The 26,264-nt window shown below is 43.4% G+C and overlaps 4 protein-coding genes across 5 annotated transcripts; 2 read left to right on the top strand and 2 right to left on the bottom strand.

Annotated features, from left to right (window-relative positions):
* The first annotated feature begins 4,008 nt into the window (after nt 1-4,008).
* On the top strand, nt 4,009-5,273 carry LOC148028772 (uncharacterized). Its single transcript, XM_087688488.1, has 3 exons — nt 4,009-4,221; nt 4,319-4,736; nt 5,017-5,273. The coding sequence occupies exons 1-3, from the start codon at nt 4,024-4,026 to the stop codon at nt 5,271-5,273; spliced, it is 873 nt and encodes a 290-aa protein (XP_087544614.1). The 5' UTR covers nt 4,009-4,023.
* A 4,147-nt stretch (nt 5,274-9,420) lies between these two features.
* On the bottom strand, nt 9,421-10,538 carry LOC148028771 (uncharacterized). The gene is made up of 5 exons (XM_087688616.1): nt 10,418-10,538; nt 10,050-10,187; nt 9,878-9,968; nt 9,671-9,771; nt 9,421-9,583 (listed from the first exon to the last, which is right to left on the bottom strand). The coding sequence occupies exons 1-4, from the start codon at nt 10,513-10,515 to the stop codon at nt 9,730-9,732; spliced, it is 369 nt and encodes a 122-aa protein (XP_087544742.1). The 5' UTR covers nt 10,516-10,538; the 3' UTR covers nt 9,421-9,583; nt 9,671-9,729.
* A 77-nt stretch (nt 10,539-10,615) lies between these two features.
* Nucleotides 10,616-11,021, bottom strand: LOC148028770 (uncharacterized). Its single transcript, XM_087688617.1, has 2 exons — nt 10,891-11,021; nt 10,616-10,810 (listed from the first exon to the last, which is right to left on the bottom strand). Exons 1-2 carry the CDS (start codon nt 10,938-10,940, stop codon nt 10,675-10,677), a joined length of 186 nt encoding a protein of 61 aa, XP_087544743.1. The 5' UTR covers nt 10,941-11,021; the 3' UTR covers nt 10,616-10,674.
* Nucleotides 11,022-20,035: 9,014 nt separating this feature from the next.
* LOC148028769 (UDP-glycosyltransferase 85A2-like) lies at nt 20,036-23,692 on the top strand. Of its 2 annotated transcripts, none has more exons than XM_087687555.1 (3): nt 20,036-20,115; nt 20,231-20,797; nt 22,194-23,692. In XM_087687555.1, exons 2-3 carry the CDS (start codon nt 20,257-20,259, stop codon nt 23,093-23,095), a joined length of 1,443 nt encoding a protein of 480 aa, XP_087543681.1. In that variant the 5' UTR covers nt 20,036-20,115; nt 20,231-20,256; the 3' UTR covers nt 23,096-23,692. The 2 variants fall into 2 exon arrangements, with proteins under 2 accessions (XP_087543681.1, XP_087543679.1); XM_087687553.1 differs by having other exon boundaries at nt 20,069-20,138.
* The last annotated feature ends 2,572 nt before the right edge of the window (nt 23,693-26,264 follow it).

The following is a 26,264-nucleotide window of genomic DNA, read 5'->3' as shown; positions in this document are numbered from 1 at the left end:
GCAAGTGGACAGGGGAACACGTTACAAATGGCTTACCAAGACTAAAGAGGGCAATGAGAAAGGACCTCTATTTTATCTATAGGGGTCCCAACTTTTTTTTCGTCTGATTTTGTGTTTCTTTTGATTTGATTTCCTATCCCCACATTTTATGTGGTGAGTGTTCAATGGGGAAAGATATGGTTAGTCACAACTCACATGCTTATCAACAAGGGAAATGCCCAACCACCTTTGCAAGGGTGTCAAAGACAAGGTTTTAGATGGGAAGGATGGTAGCAATCCTCTAGTGACAATCCAAGATAAAGGCATGCTACTTGGGCTCTGGAGTCTCCACTCATTGCTCAATGGTGTAGAAATGTAAAACATGCTACACATGCATAGTCATTGACTCACTTGTGAATGGTGTACAAATGTAAAGCTCACAGATTGAGATGACTGCATAGGGGGGCAGAGTTACAATTTACAAATGTAATATACGATACAATGTCGTTGGAACTGGCATCCTGCTGATGAGGCCCGAGGGGGCGACAAAGAGAGAGGAGCCACACAGGCAAGATGCAGACTCGAGAGAGGTGAAAAAAGGCAAAATCCAAAGATTATGAGATTTTAGAAAGGCTTACAACTTACAAGTAACTACAGAAATTGATGTGGAGGCTGGTTGTTGGGGTGCTTCGAGAGACAGTCTCAGACGGTCAAGTTGAGTCTTGTTTGGACGTCGGACGGCTGGAGCCGGCGGGACCTCTACTTCATGCAATCCGCGCTCCAACCTCCTTCTTCATGCAATCGGCGCTCGACGCTCACTGTAGTGAGTCCTCAATCAACACGAGACTTCCATTGTGACTCATGAGGCTTCGAGGCTGATGGATCCTAAGTCGCAGCTCTCTTCTGCCGCCCTCGCCAATTCATTCCACCGCAATCATCATCATCGACATCAGGATCAGCCACACCATCATGTCGAGGAAGAGGGTCATGTCACTCACAAGGTAGGTAGCGCGACCGCCACTCCACACCACTACACACGAGGGCTAGTTCTGTTGTCGCCTACACAGATCTACGCAGCTGAAGTGGTCCAGGCACCATTAGCCTTCTCCTCCTTTTGGAACTCTTCCAGGCTTCTTCCTATGCCTTTGCCCTTCCGCCTGCAGCTTCAATGCCTCTGTCGTTACCTTAGAATGATGACTCTTATTATATGGATGCTCAGAAGCTTGAAGAACATGGATCGACAGATGACCGATTAGTCATGAGTTGTGACTGTTCACTGGTTCAGTGCTGAACAGGGGGTAACAGCGAATGGGTTTTGTCGTTTTAGCGCGAGTCGGGATCGTGATTCAAGAAAGAAAATAGTATAAAATAATACATTTTGACATTTTTGCTAAGAGTTTGACCTCAAGGGCCAACCCACGCCTCAGAACTATGTGCCACGGGGTCCTTAGAGTTGGGATCGACGGTTGAGGGGGGCCCGTGGATCGCGGGGAGGATCTGGGCCCCTACTTTTTCGCCCAAGGTAAACCCGGCCCACGATGGTGAACCCCGCCAAGAAAGTAAACCCCGCCTAAAAAGTAAACCCAGCCCATATTGTAAACCCGGTTCGGCGGGGGGGAGGGGGCCGGCCCGCCGGAAAAGGGTGGCCTTCGGTCGATTTGACGGGTCAACCTGCACGTGGATGGGGCCCGGTATTTTCGCCGGGCATGGGGCACGGGCATTGCGTGATGGGAGTAATGGAGCGTCGGCGAAAATATGGTCCACACCTCAGGGGTGATGGCGGGAAGTCACACAAGATATTTGCGTGCGTGGGGAGTGGCGATTTTCAAAGTGGACCAAAAGTAAACCCAGCCCGAACAGTAAACCTGGCCACCTTTTCGCCACAGACCCACGCAAAATTGTGTCTTGGAAAACGCTCTCGGTATTATGCGAAAATGCTCCCCCGGAGATATTCTGCATGCCAACGATATACGTTGTATTCGAGCTCAAAGTTTGAAAAGCCATGTTGGTCTCTAGTTTGTCAATAGTCGCAAGTATCTTGTTTTTGTAGTCAGAATTAATAGATACTTATAGAGGTTGCTTCATGAATACAATGAAATTTTGGTTTGGTTCTTTCTTTGAAAATGAAGTTAGAAGTGAAAAGCTGGAATTGAAGGTTTGATTTGATCTTAGGTGGAAGGCAGAAAAATGAATGTTTCTTTTCAGAATCGTACTGCCCTCCTTCAACACCATTGTCTATATTGATTTGTTATTGTATGTTGACAGATGTATTCTGATTTGTCATTACATATTGATCTTTATTCTGTTGCTGATGTGTAAATGTGTAAAAAATGTATGTTACCTTTTGCATGCAGAATTATACCACGTGCTTCATATTAAAGTGAACATATAGTCAACGACTGTGGATTATGGAGAGTGATCCTGAGTTTGAGGAAGTCGATACCGATGAAGAAACATCAGATGAATCAGCAAGTGATGCGGTTGAGATGAATGACTTCTTTGCGAAAGGCAATGATTCAACAATACAAGAAAGTAGCGGCATTACACCAAGCGCATTTAATTTCACCTCATCAAAGTACTTCTCATTCGATAGGGAGAGCTATGGATTGATGGTAAGTGATTTGAACGGAGAAAAAGCCATCACTTTGGGGGTGCTCAAGCAATACGACAAAAGGGAGCTATTAGACCTGAAGAAGTGGAAAAGGATCAAAGAAAGTCTTTGCATGGGAAGAAACGATGATGGACAAGTTGTGCTAGCCCTTAAATCGGAGCCATCATTGCACATTGCATGTATAGAGGAATGGGATAGTATTTTCCTTGCAAATCACATAAATAGGATTACAGGTGCTCACGCAAGCATTAATGCCACAGTGGACTCCATTAAATCCAATTGGTGTATGGATATGAGAAAGCATGGCATCCCTCTCGCTTATGTGAAAGAGCTCATCGGTGCTTGTACTTGCAAGGCATCCACAAAGCCCCATGGGTTTGACGGAAAAGTACCTATCTTGGAGCTTACCTCAGACATATCTCTTGTGGAGTGCCAACTTCAAGAGATCATGGTTCAACACAAAGCCAGGCTAGTCAAGGTTCGCTCAACCAAAACGCATGGTTTAGGGAAGACAATAGTGGAATATGCATGTCATCGTGGTGACAGCGCAACTCGCAAAGGCTCCCAAATTCGCAGATTGAGAACCTCGAAGAAATGTGGTTGCCCATTCAAGGTGCAAATCGAGTATAAAGATGGTCTCCACAAGGTTACTCTACGAGTACATGCTCTACACGAGGGCCATACACCCGGTTCTCGCAGTGATTTGTATCACTTGCTAGTGCATCCATGTGTAGTTGATTGTTGCAAGGACGATCTATTTGATGTGGGGACATGCCGCCACGTCGCCAAGATGAGCTTGACGAAAGAGCAATTTCATTTCAAAAATGCCTCTCCATTAGATCATGTAACGTATAGGTTCTTCATGATTCCAAAAGAGGTGCAAACACTATCTTACCAAATGCGAAATGAAGGTATGTTCTCATCTTTTAAGTTATTGTTCAATGGTCTTATGCTACCTTGAGCATCAATGCTATTGGCATATTTCAGGCAAACTTTCTAAGGATGATTGGACGGCGATGTACTTGGAAGCAATTCGTCTACGAGACCAAAACAAGGTACTTGTCATATTTCTGTCGATATTTATATGTTATAGTGATTAGTACATCTATTTGATAAAGTAATCTTGGGTCCTTTAGGTGCTATATTGCCAACCATATAATCCACATGCAAAAGAGGACAAGGATAGACCATTCATATTGGTTGTCCAAGATGAATGGATGCTAGAAATGAGCAAGAGGTTCTCGAAGAACAGTGCCTGGGCGATTGATAGCACGTTTAAGACCAATGTGTTTGGCCTTCCTCTCTATGCAGCGGTTCTACCAAACCAACATGGAATGGGCATACCTATTTGGTTTATGTAGTGCACATGTGACAATGGGTTGAACCAAGAGGTCATCGCTTTGCAGATCACAATGAAAATAGTTCTCTCTAGAATGGGGGACATTCGCCCTTCGGCACTTGTCATCGATAAGTCTCAACAAGAGTTGGAGGCACTCTCAAAGGTTGTCTTCGATGATCCTCATTGCTGGACCGCCAACTATCTCGATGGCACTAGACACCAAGTTGCATGCCATATTATTCTTTGTTGGTTCCATACAAAGAAGGCTTGGGTTGAGAATCTTCTCCCACAGGTACACATTGCTATGATTGTTTTGATTTTAAGAACTACCTTTCATGTGTTTCAATGGGCTTGGTAGTGATTAATGTCCCATGTGCTCGTGGATGAAGGTTCCATCGGATGAGCGTGATCAAGTATTCGCATCCTTGTCCAATCTCATGCAATGTCCAACAGAATTGCAATTTGACGAGTTGTTTCAGCAGCTATTGCACCGCTACTCCTCTCATCCAAACGTGGTACGATACATTAAAAATGGATGGTGTGGAAGAGATTGTATATGGCATACAAGATGGCCCAAGTTTGGTCGCATGTTTCCGCATGGTAATGTTGACACCACCAATCTAATTGAGAGGCTATGGCAGTACATCAAGTACACTCTACTTGATGCCAAGATCAACAGGTCTATATTGGATCTATTGCACGCCCTTGTTGGCAACTCATCATCAGGATCGAGAATGGGTGGAACCGTACTTGAGTTCTTCAAACAAAAGCAAGAGATAGGTAATGTGCTTGATTTTGAGTTGGAATGTTGTTTATCATTTTGGTGTGATACATTATGTTCTTGAAAGGGACTATTTTCTCGCAGTTGACTCTAGGCGCTTCAAAGTCTATGGGTCGAGCAAGAGCCACACAGCTAGATTGGCAGCAGGGGAGAGGATACTCCAGCGGTTCAAGGTTGATCCCTTGTCTCTTCAAGTCATTCATGAGGGAACCATGCTCTTCAAAATGGCAAGTGCAACACAACAAGACAAATGATATAATGTAAGTGTGCAAGCAAACTATTGTGATTGTGTTGATTGGGTTGCAGATTGTAAACATCTCTATGGCTTGCGGCTCATCTTGAGGAGCTATTTTCCTCACCTTCATGAGGTTCTACCCATCATCGACAGTGCACGGGCCTTTGATGGCACACCGCATAGTCCTTATGGTGATGAAAATCTAGTATTGGAGAGACCATGCACCGATGGATGTGTGCAGAAAGAGGATCTTGTGTCCTCTATTGAGGACTTCAGAGGGCTCCTCAAATGCATTGAGGTTGAGGTTTCTTCCTATACCTCAACATAGAGGGAAGTTTGTATGCGCCAATTGCAAAGTGCAAGGGAGTCTCTTGTTCGCATGTTTGCCCCACATGAGATTGATATGCCTACGAAGGGTGGGATCTATCAAGTCCAGGCAAATGTCACACAGATACACTTGGGACATGGCAAGAGTGACCATCCTCGACCAGACGAGGAATGCGGATCCTCCTCGCAACCGAAGCATCCCCACACCACAGGTGTATTGAGACGCAAGCATCAACGAGGAAGGGGCCGCGTTAGATTCAATGCAAAACCACGCATATATTGTCCTCACTGCTGCACCAAAACATTCTTGGTGGACCCTTCGGTTGTTTTTTCATGTCACACTTGCCATGCATTGCTTCCCCTTACCTTACGGTACGTACCACATACAGCGATGTCTATCTTGATTGGCAGGATGGTGCGACTCTATGACGAGAGTTACAGGGGCATCTGCACTATTTCTGATTGTGCATACAACGGTGAGAATGAGGAGCGCCAGTTCACTCTCTCATTTCCCAATGGGTCAGTGGTGACACATGTGTTGGCTTCTAGACTCAGGATGTTGGTATTGTACTCATGAGCAGCACACCCTCGAGGATGATGTAGTGTAAGACTCTCTTTGGAATTTGTATAGTACTTGATACACATGTTGTATAGGCTTTTGAGTAAACCTTGCTATGTGGATCATACTCTTACATTGCCTAATTCATCGCATATTTTGTTTTTATGACTCGTGTATAACGAATAGAACAACACATAATTTTCGGCATGGCATGTGTTTCGTCTAGGGTGGGCGAGGCACTCTAGTCAACATGCATGCTAATCTTGTTGCCTACTTGTAGTTACCAAGCATGGAAACGGCAAGTAAGAGTAAATACGATGTCGTGGGTGTTGAATGTGGACATGCTTGAAAGCGCTTCAAAGCAAGGGGGTGGCCAAGTTTAGGATGCATAGTTAACCCTTATGTAAGGATTTCGGGCGAGTTCTTAGTTCTTGATTGGCACCCCTTAATGGGCTTGAAAATATCAGGCCTGCAACTTCATCCTAGATTAGGTTTTCAATTTTCTAAAATGTTTAATAATGTTGTGCACCTAAGAGCAAACGTCTTGTCTATGGACACTACTGCGCCTTTGTTGTGTGCTGGTATTACTGTCTAATGCCATTAAAAGCCAAAATTCATATCATAGTAAACTTATCTCCCGACCCTCTACACCCCAAGCTTCTGCATCTACCGCTGCATCTTCCTCATCTGCTCAGACCACTGACATTGCCGATCCAACGAGCTCTTAGAAGTCGCCTGTGGTTGCAGTCGTCCTCGCAAAATACATTTGAAAAAAATACCAATGTAGGTGTAATCGTCTACAATGATTCCAGGAGTGTGCCATGGAAGTTGAGTAAGTTTGGGGGACAATCATCTCAACTAGTATATGAACCCTTGTATTAGGGCTACATAACCTTATTTGTAGTGTAAATATTTGAGTTGAAAAGAGAAAATGCTAGCTACTATTAGACATCCTCTTTAGTTAGCAAATTGAGCTGTTTGTATGTGTACATAGTAGTTACCTAGTTGAATCACCCCAAAAATTGCAATTCTATTGGACATTGCATGAGATTGGACAAGGATGTGAATACCTAATCACGCCCATGCGATGGAACCTTCATCCACGACCACATGGGACATTGATCACTACCAAGCTCATTGAAACACATGAAAGGTAGTTCTTAAAATCAAAACAATCATAGCAATGTGTACCTGTGTATGGAACCCAAGCCTTCTTTGTATAGAACCAACAAAGGATAATATGGCGTGCAACTAGGTGTCTAGTTACCTAGTTGAATCACCCCAAGAATTGAGGTGCAATAATAGTTTTTATTAGCATTATTTACTTGCATATAGGAATGTACCAGTAGTTCCAAATGAGGTTGCAAACTCTATAATCCCCATTAGTAGAAATAAATAAGGAGTCTAAATTGGTTATTTCATGTTAGCTTCACATATTGCCATGGAAGGCACAAAAGTAGTGGATAAGGAAGTCATGCAAGAGTTTTATCCTTGAGTTATGAAGGAAATAACCCATTTGTAGCATACATAATGTAAAATACAATACCTACCATAGATTGTGGTAAAGTTTCAACAACCAGGGAGCCAATTGATACATATTGCATCAAACACCGAATCTTTCGATGTTGGCTCAACCAATGTATGGGCTCTATTTAAATAATTGAATGTCAACATTATTTTCCCCAACATCATGTTGCTTGAGTTACTTTATAAGAATGCTGCTACTTGGCTTGTTTAGTTATGAAGAAACAAAGGGCGTGCATGTGACAACTTTTAAAGTGGTTTTAAAAGCAAAGTTCATTCTCAAGGATGTTGGCCAAAATAACTTGGTGCCTTGGATTATCTCAATAGAAGATAAATTGAATTACCAACAAAGTTAGCACGATATAATTGTGGCATATATGCTTCAAATATAAATCAACACTCATGCTTAAGATTCTAGTAGAAATATGCTCCAAAAATGATCATCATTATGCATGATATAGAAGTTTGTAATCATTCTCATCAATTTAATGTCCATTTTCATCTTTTTGATTCATTGATGCTATCCTTACATCCACATGTTGCAACACACGAGATATTTCATTGTTCATTATAAAATGACAAATTTTAATTTATGGACTTGCACTTTGTAGTACTTAAAATGCGTACTAATAATTGATTATATGTGCATTCCATGGGCATAGTTTAATTAAGTCAACAACAATGATATGCCATACTTTGGCCTCTATTGCAATGCACATTAATTTTCAAGATTCACTATTGGATTGCTTGAATATTCTTTACTATAATAATATGCTGCATGATGTAATATTAAGCATGGCTTTAGTTCTTTTAGGGGCTCACATGATAAATATTGTATTTAAATTAGCTTGTTTTTGGGTTGTTTTCACAACATTCATTTTAATTATTTAATCATTTATTTTCATTAGCTCTACCAAAACCTCAATTACCTTCCGTAAAGGTTGATACTGACATCCATGACCTTCCTCTTCTTTTTGCTTCTTCTTGTTGAAAATTTAAGAAATTAATTTTTCTGGAATCACCTTAACCATGGGTTATGTTGAGCACTTCAACTTAATTCATTATGTTTTCCAACAATGATTTTAATCATGTTTTAAAAAAAGTAAAATTATTTGGTTAAACTCAACCATATTTTTATGCTATTAACCCATACTTGAATCAACAAATTATTTTAACTCCTTTTGGATTTTGGCAACCCTAACTACATTTTTTTCCTTATCCATAAAGAATGAACATTGTATGTTAACTACACTTGTATTTATATTTCATAGCGCAATATTAAGTTTTTTAACTTGTGTTTAACTCGAATCGATTTTTGGGGGTCATTAAGCCCTTCCTTAATAACAATACAGAACCCTTTCATTGGCAATCCATGCCAACAAGTATGATTTTTGCATTTAGGAACCAACTTTGTGCTTGACACACTCATGATTTTAATTATGCGGTGATTATGGCTCCACCACATTTGGGATGGTACCCACCCTAGTTCAAGTAATCCACATACATATAATTGCATATAGTTCTTTGTCATGAAGGGTTTATTATCAGTTCTCACTTGATATACGTGTGTGCTTACATCACATCCAAAATTGTGCGCCCTATGAAGTGTCATGGCTCCTTATGAAGTGACTCATGCACCGATTGTGGACATTCAAGGCAAGATATAGTGTTTTGTCCAACTTCTTTCTTTATCCCACCCTATGTGCTAGTGTCAATTCACTACCACAAAACCGCAGTCTTCCTTACCTAAGGCAACAACAAATAGCACTGCTGCCCATTCAAGGAGCAACGACTCTTAAAGGTTGAAATGACTATTGCTAAATTATTACCAAAAACTAGTAATTATTGAATTAATACAAATTACAACCTAGTGTAACTACACTATTGCTACCAAATCACACTAAAACCAATAGACTATTATTACTAGTTACTACTTAACACTAAAATTAATTACAATTTTATAATTGAGCAATGATCCATGATCCAATGAAAATGTTTATACTATCAAAAACCAAATAAATCATTTTTATCCAGATGTTCCATAGATACACATTTTTACTGCAAGTCCAGGCCACAAGAGGGAGGCAATGGCAAGGTGGGCAATGTCAAACCTAGAATAATTATCCATCACAATAGACATCACTTTGCAAGCACATCAAGAGACCACTTGTGAAGGTCCTCTCTGATCTTGGCCACATACGTACTATCGAACCATGTCCTCCTTATAACTGCAATGAGCAAAGGCTAATGCAACTAAGCAAGGCAAGCTACAAATCCAAACAAAAATATCTATAAAAAGTAAAAGTTATGCATACCCAGTTCCTTGTTGGCTTCCCCACCACACCACCGTCAATAAAGGCCTTCATGTATGCCATCACATAAAACCCACAATCAATCGCATTTGTTTGACGGGGGGCTTGCAAATGAAACCATAAGACAATGGGTTAGCGAAAAGTAAAGCAACAAACAATGTTAGCGAGCTTTATGCAAAAGAGATTTATGCCACGCTCTAGTTGCAATACCTTTATATGGATCAGCTTCATCTCATCAATGGCAGATAATGTCTTGAAACTCTCTGGGTCTAGACATCGCTTTGACAAGGTGTTGATGGCCCTGGCATGCAGACATATTAGAGAAAATATTCATCCATGACAATAATGCATGCTACGTGGATGTGTATAGGGTTGAAGGTACCTCTTCACAGTTCGTAGACACTCCATGGCATCCCTGCATTCCAACGAGTCAAGGTACATGATGGCACCTCGATCGCTGGGTAGTCGATCCACTCTTTTGACACGTGGATTATAAACCACGTATAGACTCCAATGCCCTCTGCAATTGAGACATATTTTAATATTGCAAACTCTGAACACTTATGAAACCAACCGTGCCATGCGCAAGCAAGTGCAAGATGCAAGCCCTAAGCTCATACGTAGTTAATTGAGTCATGTAAACATAAAAGCACATTGCAACCCTTAAGAAATACGAAAGCATTTCAATCACATGAGCCATGGTGGCAATTAGACACTTGCTAAAGTAGAATGCATAGCATCAATGCATACCTCAAGACCACCGGCAAGAAGATAAATATTGCTCGTGTAGGGTCAACGCCATCAAAGTAGTTATGTAATGCCACATCCTCGTCCTTTTCCTCAATCATGTTCAGATATGGATACCAAAGAGAATCAACAAAGCAAACATTGAAAACGTGCTCTCTTGGAAGCATGTACTCCATCCAACTATGGAAGGAAACATCATTTAGTAACGTAAACTTTCAAAGCCTAAAGCCAAAAACATTGCAGTATGCCTAAACCCTTACTTACATGGCAAATAAATTCATAGTCCTGGTACTTGCCTCTTCTGCACTAACCAATGCAGCTATCAAGCGACTGTCAATGTCCACACGAAGCTTTGACACACAAGCTACAAACTCGGTGCGCACACCACGATCCAACCTGAAATACAAAAAAACCAAAACTGATTACAAAACAACAAACTTATGCCATTGTAAGCAACACACCTACTAGGTACACACCTTGAAGTGGCACTCTTTTGCTCCCTTGTCTTTGTGGGGGATCCATCCATGATCACATCAATGGTACTACCCCCAATCGTGAACAACAATGGGGGAGGGGGTTCATCGGCTCGAGAGGGGAAGAGACAGTGATAGGGGAGGGTCGCGGTGACAAGAGGCATGATGTGTACCGCTTCCCCTCATCCTACAATGCCATGTGTTATATTTTCATAACACAATGCAATGAATAAAATGTAACATGATGCCAAAAAGCATTAGACAATTTCGACTGAATAAGAAACACATGTGTCACCAGTAACCTGCGATCCAACATCCTCAATGGCACGGGGGGGCCCATCCTCAGGTAAGCCATCCAAATCTGTCTCAAGGTAATGTTCAACCATTTGCAACTCACGATGAGGACTAATGGCATTACCCTCACTGTGAGTCGCCTCCTCAGTCTCAACCTGTGCCCTCTCCTGTGTGCGAGGCCGCCTCTGAGACAGGGAAGTTATTCACAAACACACATACGTGAGAATATGTTATATCCAGAGTTTCAACAAAACCTTACACTATTCATGCAAGAAAAAAGAGACTAGACACTATTCATGCGAGAAAAAAGAGACAATACATATGACATAATCCATGTGAGATAATCCATTCAAGTTTTTTTTTTAAATCACAATACTCATGGAAGAGAAAGAGACTAGATACTTACATGTGCTCCATACCCCTCGGCAATGCGCCTTTTTGTGCGCTGGACACGATGCTCTCTCTTTGAATCGTATTTGTCCAATGCTCTTCTCACAAATGCTTGGATGTATTCCTCATTTGTCATGGTGCGCTCTATCTCCTCAAGTAGGTCCCACAACTGCTGGGCTCGAGCATACTGGCCTCTCTCATACTTTCTCCTAGCCAACTCTAGCTTTCTCTCTACATCGCTAAACCGTGCCTCTGTCTTCCGTTGCCACGCATCGATAGTGGTGCGGGCATGCGATGTATCAGTCGGGCGACCTGTCTTCCTATGTGGAATGTCGCACTCAAGGCCATGCTCAACTCTTAGATGCTCCACTATCTGTGCCCTCTTCACAATATTGACATGGCGCTTTGGACACAGGATGTCCGTACGACACTGGCGAGCTATAGTGCCGTCGGGTAGAGCAATGTCCACATAGGGTGCATGACCCTACATACACATACATGTGCAGTGAGTGCCGCTTCTATCTTACATTATTGAAAATTCTATAATAATAAAAAATCACACTTTCATAGCATCTATCCAATAAACATACTCTTACCGAGGGACTGGAGAGGTCAACGTCATCATGTGTCTCGGATACAAACAACCTGCCAAGCAATCAATGCACATTTGACAAACCATGTTGCGAATGTTAAGGAACCAAAAACACGTTGAATGTAAAGCAATGTAAAAGAAGTTATTTATACTCAATTTTCAAACAACTATTCATGTGTACAAAGGTATCAAATTCACTTTCCACTACGTGTGTATCTCACATTATTGAACAACAAACGTAACCAAAATAAAAATCTGCATTTGTAGGAAGTTTGAAATTCCGTACCGAGGTGTGTAGAAACTTTAAACATCTCCAAATAAGTACCTTGAGGAAGAAGTTAAGCATAATAATTTTTTTGCCATATGATTCTCTATGAAGCTCCACCCAATTAAACACATAGAATTGGTCCACATAGGATAATTCTAGATGATTTCGAATGCAAGCAAGTGTTCGTGATTGTTTTGTTTACTTAAGTCATCAATTTCAAGCTATACGAATACAAAGGCCAGTGCAACTCTAGAAAGTGGTACTAAAAATATTTTTAAGATTTTGGAGCACTTTGGCTAACAACCTAGCTAATTGATTTCAAAAATAGTATTTTTTGAGGGTATGTTCCTATTACAAAGAAATTTTCACAATTAACTCTAAAATTTCAAGACCTTGAATTATGGATAATATCATTAGAAAATATCAACATGAAATCTCTCCTTCCTAAGATCTTACTCCAACACCACATCGGACTTCTCCAACCCAATCCATTGAAAGTTATCAAAGTACTTCAAGAGCAAGAGCATCAAAATCAAGTATCACAATCCAAGAACGCCTACATTGCTTGCATCCTTTGAAACATCTTTGATGCACAACAAGCCAAGAAGGGCTAGAAAATTAGGCATAAGTCTTAATCAAGTTTTTAATTTAATTAAGAAAATAATGTTAATTTTATTTTAGCTTGGTTGAGCCAACAAGATAATCGTTTTGACAAAGAATCTTTTCCCAAAAGGATAATTACTTAAAGCTTCACGTTTGTAAAACATTCTTTGTCATAGAGGTGACTATCCTACCACTTGGCACAAATTCCAAGAAAAAGGTAAAGGCACATTCCTTCTCAATTTCACCTTGATGCTATGCGTGATTAGCTAAATCTAGCATCCAAGCAAAGCTCAACGATCTTAAACCTTCTTCACTTGACTATTGTTACCTCTTATGCTCATGATGTAGAAAATGAATTTTGAACCATTGCACAACTAATCCAAAGTGAACAACCAAATAATCAAGCTTCACAACACCCCAATGTAGGTTACATCATCACAACACTAAAAAGGAAGCCAATGTGGGCAACACCCCAATGTAAGTAACACCACAACATAGAAAGATCTCAACCTCGTGAGGCTATCAAGCCAACGTAGACAAGACCCAAACTCCGCTAATGATGGACATCGAGGCAGTGCAATCGAGCCAAGGATATCAAGCCAAGGTTTGCTTCTTTAGGATTCCCTATAACACTTGATCCTTGACTAGTCAAGGCACTAATACTTAAGATCACTCAAGCCCTCAATAGTTAAAGTCTACAAACATGACTTGACTAGTTGATCACAATGGACCTCTCAAGAGCCTAAAGCCAACCCCTTAAGACTATCTTCTTGACTCTCAACTACTTGAGGATTTGATAGGATTACTCAAGCTGGACTTAATAGCCAAGCCTTGACCAATTGATCCGTTGATTGCTCTAAGGATGATTGAGCTATATCCTAAGATTCGTGCCAATCTAGAAGTGTTTTACACCATGACTTGAGATCCACTCAACTAGTCAAATTCAGTTACCCAATCGGACTAATTACACTTGGGGAATCAATCAACTGTTATAGGCCAAGTTGGCCAAGCACCTGTGCAATTAGACAAGAGAATATGCTAGAGACACTTTGTCTACCACCATGGCACTATAGTAGGGAACTAGACCTCCATGATGGAGAAGGAACAATCACTAAAGGACATGCCAAAAGACTTCCACAAAGCGCTAGAGGTAGGTTTTGAGCCACTATAGGAAAGGATACTTGTGAGCTAATGGACATATCCTACATTAATGACAAGATGAACCCCATCATGGAAGAAACAATAATACGCGATGCTAGTAGCATAGAGCAAGTAGACCTTAAAAAAGATCACGGACTTGACTCTAGAAGCCCAACACGAGAAGGAGAACATCCAATGAGAGACAGATAACATCATGGGGCTACTTTTGAGTGCATAGCTTACATGAGGCTACTATTAAATGCATGGATTATAGGACATATAATGATAGTCATGCTTGGCTTATAGCGCATCTGATGACTAATTCTTGCCAATCTAGTGCAAAGAAAGTTGCTTGGTGACACTAATGCCCTCTAGATTAAGACCTAGATAGCCAATGTTTAATCCCCTAATAGGCTAATAATTCACTAGCGATTGGAATATGACATTGACTATGGGGGGTAGATTGCATGGATTTGGAACCACCATCTATGAAGAAAGATTATCTGGGGTTCTTAACCCTCAAGAATGACTTGATAGATGTAACTACATCCTTGATAAACAATCGGGAGGCAAGATTCACTTGGCTAAACCATCACCAAGATGCCTCATGAAGAGCCATTGAACTAGATTGATCTTTCACATCGCATCAAGGTGGGTGGTGGCATTGCAATGCAAGATGCATGCCCTCCATCATGTGATAGACTATGATAACACCAATGCTCTTTGCTTTTAGGATCGCCACCTATACTCCATTAACAGGTAGCTCCCCTTTAAGATTGGCATGGCCTTCCTTAAGGAGTAGAAATTCTTAGAGCTAGTTAGTAGTGCTTGGTTGGAGCTGCATGTACCCTCACAAATGGATGAAAACTATAGTGCTCGAGTTAATCACACTTATCTCTAAGAGTTGTGGTAGGAGGAACGTGTTTCAAAGAAGAAGATCCATCTTTGGGCAAATTGAAGGAAGAAGGTTCCTTTTACTTGCTCTTTCTTTTGAATCTCATGATTTTTTGCTTCTCAAGACCCTTCAAAACATTGAGAATTACATGTAGGATCGAGAAATGGTTCATTTTCAAGGTATGAAACTACAATTAAAGGCATATTGGGAATCTCATGATTTTTTGCCTCTCAAGGCCCTTCAAAACATTGAGAATTACATGTAGGATCAATAAATAGTTCATTTTCAATGTATGAAATTACAATTAAAGGCATATTGGGATTTAGGGGATGCCCCCATCAAGTTCTATTTTGATTACCTAAGAAGCAAGCATAGAGAATAGAATATCATCTTGCTAGATGATAATAGTGGGCAAAAATTCTACATTGATGCAAAAATTGCAAGGGTCTTTTGTAACCACTTTGCAACACTAGTGTATAGGAGGTCACTCTTATGAGGCCCAACTCACTAACTTTTTGAAGTGCATTAATAGTAGGCTCCATGGATACCTATAGTGTCCCAACTCTTAATTGGGCTTTCACGTAAAGAAGTTAAAGGATAACCTTCATTGTGAAGAAAGCAAAGTCCTCGTGTCAAATTATTTCAATATCTGTGGAACATCTATGGTCATGACGATTACAATCTTGTTAATGTATGTGTGCCTAATGCCTCTCTACATGCGAGAGTAAATGAATTTTAGGTAAAACGCTTACCTAAAGGCTTGGAGAGGAGGAAGGCTAAGTCAATGTAGGATATTGGATCTTAGCTAAGGTGTTGGTACTCATGATGAGATTACCCCTTGTGGAGATTGTCCACAAGGCACAATATGGTTTTGCTAATGGTGGGAAGATCCACAATTCCATCCTAAAGCTAGTGCTTTCACTTCAATTGTGTGATGCACATAGGAATGTCATTATGTTGATAAGCCTAAGCCTAGATATGGCATATGAATAGATGAGTTGGTGCTTTATTAGAGGTGTGATTAGCTAGTTAGGGCTTTAGGTCATGATTCAAGCTTGTCATACAGGCCCTATTCAACATGGCGACATCTAGAATCTATGTTAATGGGATTCTTAAAGAGTCCTTTAGTCTAAACATATCTATCTGACAAGGGTGCCCCTTCACCCCACTTCTATTTGCCCCAGTCATAGATGCTCTATTAATGGATTTGGAAGCAAAGGCAACAATGTCACTATTAGGTGTTTAATATTGCCATATGGGTAGCCCTTTCTGGGGAAAATGTTCAATGATGACAATACAAATCTCTTGCATGCTAATAAAGACTCCTTGAAATCTCTTATTAAGTACGATCAATTTAAAGTAGTCTCTAGTTCTATCATAAGCATAAACAAAACTAAAGTGCTCCTTTTGAACTATGAAGAGGAAGATATGTCTTGGATTTAGGATTACAATCTCAAAAAAATTGAGGTGGGAGAAACTTTTGATATCAAAGGGCCCCACTTGGATCTAAGGACTAACTACCTCATGGCCAAGTTCGATGCCAAGATGAAAAAGTGGTCCTTTAGAGGCAAATATGACTCACACTCAATCTCCTAGCAATTTCCCACAACACCTCAAAAGGAAGGGGGTGGGACCTATGGACACTAAAAGATAAGGTGGATAGAATAGCACTCTCCTAGCTTAAGAGGATGATTGACGTGTAGCCTTGGACAGCCAGCATGAAGCTCTTTATCACTAGTTTAGCAACCCCATGCAAACACTAGAAAGACCTTAGGCACATTGCAAATGCATCAAAGTCAAAGTACAAGATCAATGATAGCAAATTCCTTGATACGAGCTGAGAAAATATTCCTAGAAGAGTGCTAATGCTCGTTAACAAAGAGGCAAAGTTGTAGATCTAACTCCTCACTCAATAGGCCAATTTTGCTACCTAAAGAAGCCTTTGAGGAGGACAAAGCCTTGGTAGACTCCAGCCCCAATTGTCCAAGACCTTAAGCAATAAAGTTTTCCAAAACTAGTTTGATATATGGGATGATAAAGACCTTTGGCTCTTAGACAATGACAAATTAGCTTGTGGTTTGGGGTAATATGAAAGAAAAGAATGGATGCAGGATTTCATGGCTTAATGCAAGGAGAGCTAGTCCACTTCTTTCCAAATTCAAACCGTGGATGAAATTCATAACCAACCTAAAAGGGTAATATGTACAAGATCACAAGGGTCATAAGGATGTAGAGATGAGGAGTCTAGCCATGGCTCTAGAAGTCAAACAATGTTGGAATCTAGGGTACTTCATTAGTTAGTTGTTGATATCCTGAAGATCCAAGCCAAGAAATGCCAACACTAGCACTTGTTGGTCTTGTGAATGATAGCCAAGGGTTTGCCGATTAAGGCAGATATAACCAAATACGGGTAGTGCTACTTGGTGCTACTTTTGTGAGAGGGTAGATGAAGATGCCTTGCATGTTCTTTGGAAACATAAAGAAAGAAACACTCTCTAAAGGCTTGTGAAGAAATGGATGAACGAAGCCTCGTTGAATGCAAGCATCAATTTCACGAATGCACTCTCAGGAGATCAAGGGCATATTGACAATGAAACTTGGAAGGCATGACAAATAGTTAGACTTGTCCCTTTAAGACCAATATGGCAAGATAGAAATTATGTGATTAATAAATATTCAAGATCAAATAGAGCTGCTCTATAAAGGAGAAGCCTTACTTATTTTGCGGGAAAAGTAGGTTCAAAATAGTCGAATTTAAGGTGGTTTTTTGGAAACTTAAAGAAGTTATTTGATGTTATGGACTGAATCAAGACATTGCAATCAAGACATTCATGCATTGTAAATATGATTATTAGTCACTTGCATACCTCCTAACATGCATTGCAATCAAGACATTCATGAGCATTGTTGACATGAAAACCTTCATTGCGATCATAAAAAAAAAACTACCTTCGATACGCTCGAGGATGGCTGTTGAGGGATTGGCTTCAGTTATGCACCTCTTCTCTTTTCACTGCTAAGGCTGCACAATCACTCGTCAATGCAAGGCCGATCCTTTTAGCAGCCCACACGATAGTGTTGTGGACGATCCTTTCAGCGGCACATCGATGGGGTCAACCTGCAAGCCTCAGGACTATGTGCCACAATAGTGTTGTGGATGATGGCGATTCACGGTTGAGGTGGGCAGCTGGATGCGCGCTTTTGGCTCCACCGATTTCGAGCAGCGAGAAAGGCAAGCTTTCCTGCTCCCGGACTCAGACTTCAACGCGCCTCTCGGCTCCCCGCAAGCACAAAACCTTCGCGCCTCTCGGCTCCTCGCAAGCACAAAACCTTCCGTCCAGGACGATGGCGATGGCGAGCAGCGACCCCATGGCAGCTATGGTGATGGCGATGGCGATGGCGAAGGTGGGGTCCTCAGGCGATCCTCAGGCTGAGGCGATGGCGTTAAAAACCCAAACAGTCGGACTCCAGTCGGGCGGGCAACCCAAATAGTAAACCTGCCCGACTCCCCCTCTCGCCCGACGGAGCCCTCCCCCCTCCAATCCATCACGGGCCAAGCGTGCAAACCTAGCCCGAAGTACCCCCCCTCGTTACTATGATGCCCCTGCCTCATGCCCGGCGAAAATACCGCGTGACCCGTCAAATCGACCAAAGGCCACCCTTTTCCAGCGGGCCGGCCCCCTCCCCCCCCCGCAGAACCGGGTTTACAATATGGGCCGGGTTTACTTTTTAGGCGGGGTTTACTTTCTTGGTGGGGTTCACCATCGTGGGCCGGGTTTACCCTGGGCGAAAAAGTAGGGGCCCAGATCCTCCCCGCGATCCACGGGCCCCCCTCAACCGTCGATCCCAACTCTCAGGACCCCGTGGCACATAGTCCTGAGTTGGCGGGGCCGTAGTGCGTGTCGCTTGGGCATGGTTAAGTGGCTCGGGGCTTCCCCCAGGAATAGGTGAGTGGGGATGGTGAGTGCAAACAGTGAGAGTGAGGGGGAAAGGGTAGTCTTTTTATGGGGGGAGAGGTGAGTGGGGTGTTGTGCTACCTCAAAGGGTTTCGGAGGTGCGTCCTTGCGTAAGCACCAAGAAATATCTAGTGCCATGAGGGATTCCCCGCCCGATGGGGGGAGATAACAAGGTGGACAGTTAAATCGCGTCGGCGCTGGGCCGTGGCGTGTTACCTTCCGTGTCGCCCTCCGTGGCGTGTTAGGCTATGCCGTGCCGTGGTGCCATGTTGAGTGGGAAAACCGTGTTATGCTGCGATATATCATGTTATGGTGCCGTGTTGAGTCCCAAGGGACGTGATATGCCGAGTTGAGGCATGTTTTGGGGAATTTTGGAGTTTTGTTACACTTGGCGGCCCCAGCCAACATGCCAAGGCTCAAATTCTCTCGAGTCTTCTCCAGAGTCGACACTCAACCCTTAGGTCCTACTACCTAGTTTAATCTCTAGCGCCTAGCCTCTAGGATATATATATATATATATATATATATCCCTAGGCCATGCAGTGACACCTTACCCTATAAGAGTAGACTTCATTTCAAACCTTTACTCAAAATTTAAGTGTCAATTGACACCCAAAATCCTCAAGACTCCCAAAATGGGCTTCAGATTTAAAGAGGACAATCCTCTTTTCCTTTATTAAAAAATATTCTGCAGCTTTTCTGATCGTTGACGGTTGAGCCCTCACCAGTGGACCACGCCAGCAACACCTTTAAACTTTTCTTCGAAGTCTTTCGGTACGCCCAATGTGTAATCAATACCTGGACTATTTTGAGGGCAGGAGCACTGAGCAGGCCGTGCGGCGTGCCCGGTGTGTAACTGTTCACAATCACAACTTTACCTTTCACCACAGTGGGTTACGGGCCACGGCACAGCCCAATGTCCACCGTCAACCTGGCACAGTCCATGAATCTACGGCTCCGATTATGTATGTATGCCCTCGTGTCTCCACGCACGAATAGTTTGTCAAATTGTCAGAGTCATCCTTCTTAATGGGCTGAGATGTATCGCTCGTGTCTCCAGTCTCTCCACCCACAAATAGCTTGTCAAATTGTCAGAGCCATACTTCTTAATGGGTTGAATGAATGATGTCCTGCACTTGCAAGTTTGAAGTTGCAACGGTTCACTTCTCTGCTTATTGACTGCTCGTTTTCTGTGTCGGTAGCAGGAACTTGGAAGGAACCGTGGCATGCGATGGGAAGCTCAAGCGGTGCCAGTTCAGCTGGGATGGGCCAACAGGTGCTTATCTTCCCATTCCCTGCGATAGGTCACATCACGCCCTTGTTCCACTTCGCGCAACGCATAGTTTCCCTGTCTAAGGACCAGGGGGTGGTGATCCAGTGCACATTTCTGACTCCTACACGCTTCCACCCTCACCTGTCGAACGTTCTGAGGCAAAGCAATATTAGTCTCTGCAAGAATGGAGAAGCGCAGCCAGATACGATCGATGGCGATTCGCTGCGCATTGTGCCGGCCAACGATGGCTTGCCGGAGGACCCCGCATACAACGCGACTATACCTGTACTGTCGCGCTCGGTCCAAACTATGGAGGTCCATGTGGAGTCTCTCCTCTCAGGGGGAGGCTTCGCGTGCTTCATCTCGGACAATGTGATCCCGTGGGTGCAGGACGTCGCGGACCGGCATGGCGTTCCTAGGCTAGACTTCTGGCCTCTGTCCGTCCGGGCGGTGTCCATGATCTACCACTTGCCTGTGCTGGCCTCAAAGGGCTACGTTGGTATGTCTACATTCTAACTACTACACGTACCAACCGCTATGTCGTCAAGATGCAGTAGGTAGTCGGTTTTTCCATTGTAGGAGAACTCTATGTTTAGTTTTATGCAAAGCAGTGTCAATCATCCGGGCTCCTACATTAAGAGACCATAGTAGCGCTGATAATCTGAGCTCCTACATCAGCAGACCGTAGTAGGGGAGCCCATGATCGGGAAGAGCACTTGTATCCTATGTACCATGATCATGGGCTTCGCAGGGGAGCCACCTAATATATCATATATGCATCATTGGGGCAGGCTACTTGTAAGGTGGCTCCTCTTGTAGGGGCTCAGATCACCTACACTATTAGTAACTGCGGTTTTTTCACAAGAAGAGAAGCAGCAGTCAGCTCGAGGCATTTGAGGACCTGTCTTCACTAGGGCAAGGTTTGCAACCAGGCTGCGCACTTGTTCTCCCAACCTTCCTGGTTCACATACAGGTTGGAAACCTCACAGTTAAGTTGTTACATTTCTAGATATGTGGGATTCGGGAAAAGCCTAAAGGGATTCTTTTCCCTTGTGTTTTGTAATGGAGTTCAATATCATGAGCTCTGTTTTCCAGGGGAGGCATCTTCTACAGGGGTGAAAAAAGCAATCGAGTTCAACATCATGAGCTTTTATTTTACAGGGGGAGGCCCCAGGCATCTTCTACAGTTGAGGCATCGCACCTGAACAACTTTTACTGCTCCTTTGTCGGTCCTCGGCTGTCAATTAGCACCTTTTCGCTTCGATCTATCTCTTCCTTCCATCGCGAGCGACCAAACAAATTTTCCAACTCTCAGTGAAGCTTGCGATCAGGCCTGCACGCTCAATAAGTGACGAAAGGTGGAGACATGCATGATCGAGCGGTGCACATTTTCCAGGCAATCTATCGGCCCCCTTAGCCTAGCTAAACTTCTACAGGGGAGGCATCGCATACCTAGCTAGTTGCAATTGGGGATAGGGGCCGCTGCTCATGGCACACCAAGCTAGGTCCGCGCTGGCAGAAGCTTGTGATGTTGTTGTTATATCCAATGTAGGAATCACAGTGGGAATTCATCTAAAACTTATTATGTACCTCACTGTATTATGAACTCTGTGAAGTAGCTCCCTTATAGCATCCCAGATTATCGACGCTACTACGGTGACTCCCTTCCGAAGCCCGCCCATGGTGAGACAAACACTCTTTCCGATCTCCCAGAAGAGAGCCGCCCGAACAGCAGCCCGTTGCAGCTGTGAATTATCGGGTGGCGACCTTTTCGTGGCCTGTGATCTTTATTTGAGTTCTTGCATTCATGGAGAGAGCAAATTACATGGTGAAGATTCGCAGTCTCTTTCTCCGTGTACGTGGCCTCATATTATTGGTTTCTTTGACGCCTGCAGGTCAGCCTCCAGATGAGCTGGCGAGGACGACAGTGGGCTGCATTCCTGGCCTGCCTGCGCTGCGGCAGGAAGAGTTCGTGGAGCACCTCCTGGTGACGGACCCCTCAGCAAACCCTGTGCACCAGCTGTACCGCGGCGCAGCTCACATGATGACACGTGCCCGTGCGGTCTTGGTCAACTCGACCTACGAGCTCGAGCCGGAGGCCGTGGATGCCCTGCGCTCGCACCTGCCGGCCCTCTACACAGTGGGGCCCGTCCTTCCGCTCCACGTCAGCCGCGCCGGCGCGGCAGCCGGGGACCGTCCGATCCTGGAGTGGCTGGACAGCCAGGATGCGGGCAGCGTGGTGTACGTGGCCTTCGGGAGTAGCGGGTCGTGGTCGGCGGAGGAGCTGCGGGAGCTCGCGGCGGGCCTGGAGGCGAGCAAGCAGCCGTTCCTATGGGTGCTCCGCGAGACGCTGGAGGCGGCTGGCGACATTACGAAAGCGGGGTCGGAGGGCGGGAATGGCCGCGTGGTGCCGTGGGCCCCGCAGGTGGCCGTCCTGCGGCACCCGGCAGTGGGCGCCTTCCTCACGCACTGCGGCTGGAACTCGGTGGTGGAGAGCCTCTCGGCGGGTGTTCCTATGATCGGGTGGCCCAAGGTGGCGGACCAGGCCGCCAACGTGCGCCTGGTGGCGGCTGAGTGGCGCGCTGGCGTGGCACTCGCCACGGGCAGCGCCGGGCGCGTCAGCAGCTCCGACGTGGAGCGGGCGGTGCGGGTCGTGCTGACGGAGCCGCAAGGCTTGGAACTGAGGGAGAGAGCCCGCTCTATCGGCGCAACCTTAGGGACTGCCGCTGCCAGCAAAGACGGTAGCAGCCGCCTCAACATTGCTAAGATTGCTGCACAGGTCCACCTTGGACTGTAGCTCTGCATGTCATACGAAGTAGCCATCGCCCTCTTCTTCCTCTTTACTCCCATCGACGTTAATTTTGAAGCTCCCCTTGGCGACCAACTCTGGCTGAAAGAATCCATCACCCGATCGCGCAGCTCACGACAATACTAACAAAAATTTGGCGTCAAAAATAGTCGAATACAATGGTATTCGCTAACAATCCCTCCGAAAATTTTGAGGTGTAGGTTTTTGTATCTCCTATCAAATATGTTTGCAGGGAACGCTCGACTGACCACTCCCCTCTCTGAAACTACCCTCAACGTCAATCACAATGCAATTAGTAGAGAGAAATGTTTGCGCGGTGGAGTTACCCCTTTAATTATTAAAGAAATGTAGATATTGTCGTCAAAGGAGGGAGGCATACTCGAGTGAGTTGCCAAGAATAGGAAGCACGCAAATATCAACTAGGGTATGCCTCCCTCGAGTACCAAATATCGACTAGGCTTATTGTAATAAGGTCTTTCGAGTTTCATTGGTGCCAAGGAGAGCTTGGTATTGATGTGGGTATGCTAGCAAAGTATATGTCTAACTACTTCCTCATTGAAAATATCATTGTTTATTCACTTGTAATTGTTGATATGCCTTTTTAAGCAAGTTGTGCTTATGTTGTTTGTGATCAAGCCTGCTTGTTTTAGTTAGCTAAAATTAGGCTATAAGATAGAGAAGAAGATTGATATGTGCATCTTTATGTATTCATTGAGATACTTGTTACCATCATATTATGCACCATGATCAAGGGGGAAGAGGAATGAGAATAGTCCATTCTCCAAGGTGATATTTGATTAAAATGAGTTTATTGTAGGCAAGCCATCTGTTTTGAATGTTGTTGTTCTTAGTAGAAGCCAATTGTTATTGGAGAAGATGCATGAAAACTCATGCTGATTGGTTCTTTGAATGCTTTTTGTGGGCTAGTCTCAACTATGTTTTTGAGCAAAGTCTAACATGCTTCATTTCTGTTTCTAACATTTTGGGTCAAACATGGTTCCTTTAAATAATGAGCTTTTAGAATCCTTTCAATTGATTGCTTGCTGAGGACACAAAGACATATTTTTAGATGTGGATGTTTTGCTATGGTGATATATTTTTGGATCATTGGATTATGCATCATATTAAAAAATACAAACACATTGGCTATGGTAAATGTTAGCAAGTTAAGTCTAGTGGATGGTTGAGCAATTAGTTGATACTTTCAAGATACCAAAAGATTTATTGTTGATCTAGTTGATCTTTCCAAGATACCAAAAGATTTATTGTTGATCTAATATTCCATTTGCGATTGTGTTGTCATTTTGGAGATTGAGATTGACACATCAATGATACTTAGAAGCTATAATGTAATGGTTTTGCATGGAGAATCCTTTTTGTATAGTCTACCAATAGGGTCAATCTAGGCTTTGTTTGATGCTCACAAGTTTTTGAAGCTAATCATATTTAGTTCGACACTTGCCATATAACTTTAGGGGTCAAGGCATGCTTAAGGCTTTGTTTGATATTCACAAGTTTTTGAAGCTAATCATATTTAGTTAGAAACTTGCCATATAACTTTAGATGTTTATGTTGATAAACACCACCTTGCAAAACATAAAATGAAAAACAATTAAAATTAGGAATCTAGTGATTCTAAAGCTTCAATTTTTAAAAAGATTGTTTTATTTAAAACTTAACTTATAAATTTGTTACTAATTAAAGCCTACAATGATACAAAAGCAAATGAGCAAAGTATAGTAATTTTGTATGCTTAATCTAGGCTTTGTTTGATGCTCAAAGGTTTTCGAAGCTAATCATATTTAGTTCGAAACTTGCCATATAACTTTAGGGGTCAATGCATTCACTACAAGGAAACGCTAGTATAGCAACGGCGGGTAGCGACACAGGAATAGCGGCGTCGCTATTTGTGTCGCAAAATGCGATGCCCCACAGGGAAAAAAAAGAGGGCCGAAACTCGAGTTTTCGTTTCGCGCATTTTCGTGAGACATTTCAAGAGGGAGAGCGAGAGAGTGACAATTTTGCATAGAAGGTGAGAGAGGGAGAGGAAGAAGGCTTGCCGCCACCGCCGCCGCCGTTCGCGAAGGAGAGGAGCCGCCGTTCGCGAAGAGGAGTCGCCAAACCCTCGCCAAATCTTTACGGTGAGTCCATTCTCTCTTTCTTTTGCTTGTTTAGGGTTTAATTTGTGTATATTGGAGGAAGAGGAAATGAGAGAGAAAGAGAGGGAGGGAGAGAAATAGAAAGAGGGAGGGAGAGAAAGAGAGAGAGGGAGAGGAAGGGGGAGGAAATGAGAGAGGGAGAGGGAGAGGGAGAGGGTGGGAGGGAGGGAGCGAGAGGGTGGGAGGGTGGGAGGGAGGGAGCGAGAGGGAGAGGGAGAGGGATGGGGAGGAAATGAGAGAGGGAGACAAAGGGAGAGTGCATTCTCTCTCTTTTACTTTTGCTTATATGATTTGTGTATATATATTGAGAGAGGGAGAGGAAATGAGAGAGAAAGAGAGGGAGAGGGAGAGGGAGGGGGAGGGAGGGAGAGAGAGAAAGAGAGGGAGAGGGAGGAAATGGAAGAGGGAGGGGGAGGGGGATGAAATGAGAGAACGAGAGGGAAGGAGAGTGTATTATCTCTCTTTATTTATTTATTTTTTGTATAATTTGTGTATAATGAGAGAGGGAGATGAAATGAGGGAGAGGGAGAGGGAGAGATAGAAAGAGGGAAATTAAAGAGAGGGAGAGGGAGAAAATGGAAGAGGAAGGGGGAGGAAGAGAGGAAATGAGAGAGGGAGAGGGAGAGGGGGGAGACGAAAACATAATAGGGAAATGAGAAAGGGAAAGGGAGGAAAAAGAAATGAGAGAATAAGAGGAAGAGAGCAAAAGGAAATGAGAGAGGGGGAGGAGAAAAAAAAGAGAGAATGAGGAGAGAGAAAAAGAGATAAGATGTTGAACGTAATAGGAAAAGAGGGAAAGAGGGTGTGGGTGAGGGAGAGGAAATGAGAGAGGGAGAGTAAAAGAGAAAAGGAAATGAGAGAGGGAGAGGAGAGAGAAAAAGAAATGAGAGAGGAGAGAGAAAAAGAGAGAGATATCATTAAACCTAATGGAAAAAGAGAGAAAGAGAGGGTGTGGGTGAGGGAGGGAGAGGAAATGAGAGAGGGAGAGAAAGAAAGAA

Source organism: Lygodium microphyllum, chromosome 11 (assembly GCF_053477565.2).
Source record: "Lygodium microphyllum isolate KBCC chromosome 11, Lygodium_microphyllum_v1.1.10, whole genome shotgun sequence".
NCBI classification, from domain to species: domain Eukaryota; kingdom Viridiplantae; phylum Streptophyta; class Polypodiopsida; order Schizaeales; family Lygodiaceae; genus Lygodium; species Lygodium microphyllum.
The sequence above is the reverse complement of the archived record's forward strand: the minus strand, read 5'-3'. Positions and strand labels throughout refer to the sequence as shown.